The sequence below is a fragment of the Budorcas taxicolor genome, chromosome 15 (genome assembly GCF_023091745.1).
Source record: "Budorcas taxicolor isolate Tak-1 chromosome 15, Takin1.1, whole genome shotgun sequence".
NCBI lineage: Eukaryota > Metazoa > Chordata > Mammalia > Artiodactyla > Bovidae > Budorcas > Budorcas taxicolor.
Genome location: NC_068924.1, coordinates 46,517,972 through 46,523,548, shown reverse-complemented (window position 1 = coordinate 46,523,548; position 5,577 = coordinate 46,517,972). Strand labels below are relative to the sequence as shown.

The 5,577-nt window shown below is 36.7% G+C and overlaps 1 protein-coding gene across 1 annotated transcript; it reads right to left on the bottom strand.

The window, feature by feature from the left end:
- Positions 1 to 2,369: 2,369 nt before the first annotated feature.
- On the bottom strand, positions 2,370 to 3,254 carry LOC128060408 (olfactory receptor 52N5). The gene has a single exon (XM_052652810.1). The coding sequence runs from the start codon at positions 3,252 to 3,254 to the stop codon at positions 2,370 to 2,372; it is 885 nt and encodes a 294-aa protein (XP_052508770.1).
- Between the last annotated feature and the right edge of the window lie 2,323 nt (positions 3,255 to 5,577).

Genomic DNA, 5,577 nt, shown 5'->3' with positions numbered 1-5,577 from the left:
AGTAATGTACAGATATTATGGAATAGTGTTTTTTTTTTTCACTGATGTCCTAACACCTGGACCCAATTGCATTCAGCTATTTGCTATCCAGGAACTAAGGTATTAAAGGACACATGAACGTGAGATTAAGAGTATGGTATTTGCTGTGGTTGGTTGTGCTAGGATAAAGCAGAGAGACACTTTGAGTGTACATGAATTCACTATTGTATCCTCAGAAACCCTGGCTTGATTCCACCCCACATTTAAAGGCAGAAGTGCTGTAAAAGACCAACTTTTCTGAAAATGTTTTTGCCCATTTCTCAGCCGGCAACACAGTGTGACTTCCAATAATGATTATGTAGTGATTTTTTGTAATTTTCTTTGTATAGATTCTGCACGTTTGTTACATTTATTCTTTTGTATCTTTTTTATATCCGTGATGCTACTGTGTATGGTATTTGAATTTTTCTTCAATTTCTAATCAGATAGAACTGCAATGGATTAAAAACATTTTTAACCTAGTTTAAAAAAAAAAGCAAATAAGATCCTTTGGTTCTTTCATGGTGGATGTCAGGTATGAATCAACGCCTATAATTAGAAGAAGTGGGGGAAATACAAGAAAATAGTTCTTCATGATCACAGTGGTTGCTTTTCACCTACCTTCCCATTGTTCTCAGGATGAGAATCTAATATACTTGCTTCATTTCTAGAGGCATTTATTTGTGACTGTATTTCATCCATTTTAGATAAGAAAATCTACTTGGAGAAACAAACCATCATATTAGGGAAAGAAATGAGGTGTAAAATTGAGAACTGACTAGTGAGCAAGAAGCATTTTTTATAGTTTAGAAATGGGAATAGGCAACATGTAGTATGATAACTGTACTTATAAACAAGTGACCATGTTCTTGTGTTAATATAAGTTTCCCACAGAATAATATGAGCCCAGTTTCCACAAAACTAAAACTCTAATATATTGAAATCATTTAAAATTCATTTTTGAAAAAGTCTAATGTAATTATGGTCAGTACTACAATATTTGGTATAAGCTTGAATCATTAACTGAGAATCTGATTCCTCAGCCATAAAGAATCTGCCTTCCAATGCAGGAAGTGCGGATTCGATCCCCTGGTTGGGATCAAAATTTGTCATTTGGAAATATTGGCTCACTGTACTATGCAGATCTTCCAAATATCGACACACTTAATTTTTATAGCATTAATCTCACATCATATGGACTCTAGAAAATCCCTTTGTACATTAGTAAGAGAATGAAATGGAAAAAAGGCCAAAAATGCATTAATATTTCTGTGAAAATTGTTGTGACTTCACACATCTTTTCCCAAATGGTCTTAAGGTTCTCAGGGCTCCATGGACAATACCTCAATGCATGTTGCATTAGAAACTCCTGAGGTAGAAGGGGAGAAGCAAGATAGATGATTGATTATCAGTGAACCAAGAAAATAAATTATTGAATTGGGAATTACAGTGGAGAGGTTATATCCAAGATGTTTTTACAAAATTGGCAGTTGTGAGCATTACTTACGTAGTTTCCATTGGCATTATAGATAAGTCATTTTATTTAATAGAGAAAAAGCCTCAATATCAGTAAAGGAAAAATAAATCCATATTCTGAAACAATATAGCTGTTTTGAGATGTATATTGCATGTTTTGTTTTTAAAAGCTAAGCTATAGATTGCATATTTATTTCTTCAATAAATTGATCTGCATGCTTTTTATAATATGATGTTTACTAAGTGCCATTTTTAAAAAAATCAGTGACTGCCATTTTGCCTGTATACTATCAGTGTAATTCATAAACTGAATTTTAACTTCAATGACTGCCTAGCCTAGAAAATGTCCTGAAAAGCCATTTAATTTTTTATCCATAAGGACGGTTACATAGAGAAGGAAATGGCAACCCACTCCAGTATGCTTGCCTGGGAAATCCCATGGACAGAAGAGTCTGGCAGGCTATAGTACATGGGGTTGCAAGAGAGTTGGACATGACTTAACAATTGAACAACAAAGGAAGATATAATCACAAACAAGACACTTAACTCTCAAAAGGTTAAGAAAATATCCTACATGAATACATTAAGAAGAAAGTTGTAATGAATGAATATCAATGACTTGGTTCAAACTAACGATAGAGGAAAAAAATATGGGAGTCACTGGAATATAAATTCAGAATTATCTGTAACTTCTCCCACTGTAGTTGCAAAAAAACATAGATCATAGAAAAGACACACTATCACACATGAGTTTCTTCTTTGTTGTTTTTCATGCATCTTTATTCCATCTCATTTCAATTGTCCTGAGTACTTGCGCTTTTCACACCCTGCAAGAGCTTTATGACATTGTCTCGAATCTGTTTTGTCTTTACCCCCTAAACAATGGGGTTGAGAGTTGGGGGAAGAAGAAGATAAAGATTAGCTACAATGATGTGAAGAGAAGAGGGAATACTGTGTCCTCCAAAACGGTGAGCAAAGAAAGTGAAAAATGCTGGAACATAAGTGACAATAATTGCAGATATATGGGCAGTGCAGGTGCTGAAGGATTTCTGCCGAGCATCTGCTGAGGAGAGACTGACCACCGCCCGAAGGATCAGAGTGTACGATACAGATATACAGCAGATATCAAACACTCCAATCAGGAGGGCAACCACCAGACCATAGATGACATTGACCTTGATACTGGCGCAGGATAACTTCACCACTGACATGTGATCACAATATGTATGGGAGATAACATTGCTTTGGCAGAAGGGCAAACGCTTAACCAAGAATGGAAAAGGAATCATCAGCAATGCACCCCTCAGGAAGGTGACAAGTCCAGCTTTGGCAATGATAGGGTTAGTGAGTATGGTAGCATAGTGCAGTGGGTAGCAAATGGCCACATAGCGGTCCAGAGCCATGAGCATGAGCACTCCAGACTCCACACCTGTGAACCCATGGACAAAGAACATCTGGACTAAACAAGCATTGAAGTTAATTTCCTTGAGATTGAACCAGAAGATGCAGAGTGCATTGGGTAGAGTAGTGGTACAGGTAAAGAGATCAACGAGGGAGAGCATTGCCAGGAAAAAATACATTGGATGATGTAAGGACTCCTCATGATGAATGAGATACACAAGGCCAAGGTTTCCCACAAGGGAGATGATATACATTGTGCAGAATGGGAGGGAGATCCATACATGTACTCTTTCCAGACCAGGAATTCCATTAAGAATAAAATATTTGGGGGGCACACATGAATTGTTGGAAACCACCATAACTAATTCAATAAAGAGACTCTATTTTTTCCATCCATAAGTTTGTACCCTAGAAGAAGAAACAAAATATATATATAAATTTAGTTTAGACCATCCTTGAGAATGTAGACTTCAGTTTGGCATAAAATTATGTTTATAACAGTACCAACAATTTTGAATAATAGTGATTATGAAAATGCACAGTTTATTGAATAAATAAATATTAAAGAATATTTTTAAAGTTTTGTAAACAATATAAATGTAATTTTAGAGGCACAATTGCACAATTGTAGTTTTTGTTTTGTCAGCAAATAAAATAAGATACTGAGGTAGAGAAAGATTGAATAATGTTGCTGCTGCTGCTGCTAAGTTGCTTCAGTAGTGTCCAACTTTGTGTGACCCCATAGACAGCAGCCCACCAGGCTCCCCCGTCCCTGGGATTCTCCAGGCAAGAAGACTGGAATGGGTTGTTATTTCCTTCTCCAATGCATGAAAGTGAAAAGTGAAAGTGAAGTCGCCCAGTCACTTCGAACTCTCACCGACCCCATGGACTGCAGCCTACCAGGCTCCTCCATCCATGGGATTGTCCAGGCAAGAGTACTCAAGTGTGTTACCATTGCCTTCTCCAGAATAATGTTGAATATCAAGCAAAACTAGATTCATAACCTCAAGTGTAACTAACATGAAGATAGTTTTCAGACAAGTAATATATAAGCAATCTATGTCACAATTCATGAGTATCCCTTCTAAATGCATACTAGATATTTCCATCTTAAATTCCCACAGACACTTTAAGTTCTTCATGTCCAAGACTAAATCATTTCAGCCTCTAACCCATGGCAAAATAAGCTCCATTACTGAGTTCTGATTTTTAGATAATGATGTCTAACACACGATCTACCAACATCTTTATGACCTCCTCAGATGTGCCTCTAGCTTATCTTGGATATATATATTTCCTTATAACTCAAAGTATCTTAGTTCTTACTTTGTCCATGTCATCTCAGCACATATATTATTTGTATTCTATCCTTAGACAGGTGAAAAGTTGTATTTTTAATCTAGAAATAATTTTAATATCAGTACTTCCTATTACCACTCTTAGCTGTCTTTTAAAGACCACCAGCTATAGCCACTCATTTATTTGCATAACCTTTTGTATTTTTCAAAGCAAATACTTTCTATAGACACTTTTGAAGACATTTTAATCCTACTTGGTATTCTTCAAAGTCTCCTTATCAATTTGAATATAGAGCTCAAATTTCTTGGTATATGATTAAATAAAGTTAACTTTAGTTTTTATCTTCTCTTTCCCATGTTATTTCTTTCCATTACTTAAGCACTGAAGAGTATCCTCTTTTGGATGATGTATTATATGATCACAGTATCCCATAACTTAACATTTCATGCTTAAATTTTAGTGATCACTTGCAAATTTTAACTACAGCATATACCTCTAGCCTATGTTGACTTTGTTCAATTTACTTCCCTTACTTGAAAACCTATCCACCATATAGCTTTCCTGATACATCTTCTTTGATTACTGAGACAGAATGTCACTTGCTTCAAAAAGAACCAGCCATCCCAGAGTCCAGGGTAAGTTACTGTCATTAAATTCCCTGACCCAAGAACAGGGTCAGGATGTTTAATTTGCTTGCCTCATGAGAAACGCTGGTCTGGATGAAGCACAAACTGGAATTAAGATTGCTGGGATAAATATCAATAACCTTAGATATGCAGATATCCTTATGACACAAAGTGAAGAAGAACTAAAGGGCCTGTTAATGAAAGTGAAAGAGGAGAGTGAAAAGTTGGCTTAAAGCTCAACATTCAGAAAACTAAGATCATGACATCTGGTCTCATCACTTCATGGCAAATAGATGGGGAAACAGTGGAAACAGTGGCTGACTATATTTTGGGGGGCTCCAAAATCACTGCAGATGGTGATTGCAGCCATGAAATTAAAAGACTCTTGCTCCTTGGAAGGAAAGTTATGACCAACCTAGAGAGCATATTAAAAAGCAGAGACATTACTTTGCCAACAAAGGTCAGTCTAGTCAAAGCTATGGTTTTTCCAATAGTCAGTGAGAGCTGGACTGTGAAGAAGGCTGAGGGCCAAAGAATTGATGCTTTTGAACTGTGGTCTTGGAGAAGACTCTTGAGAGTCCCTTGGACTGCAAGGAGATCCAACTAGTCCCTCCTAAAGGAGATCAGTCCTGAGCGTTCATTGGAAAGACTGATGCTGAAGCTGAAACTCCAATACTTTGGCCACCTGATGCAAAGAACTGACTCATTTGAAAAGACCCTGATGCTGGGAAAGATTGAAGGCAGGAGAAGAGGGGAC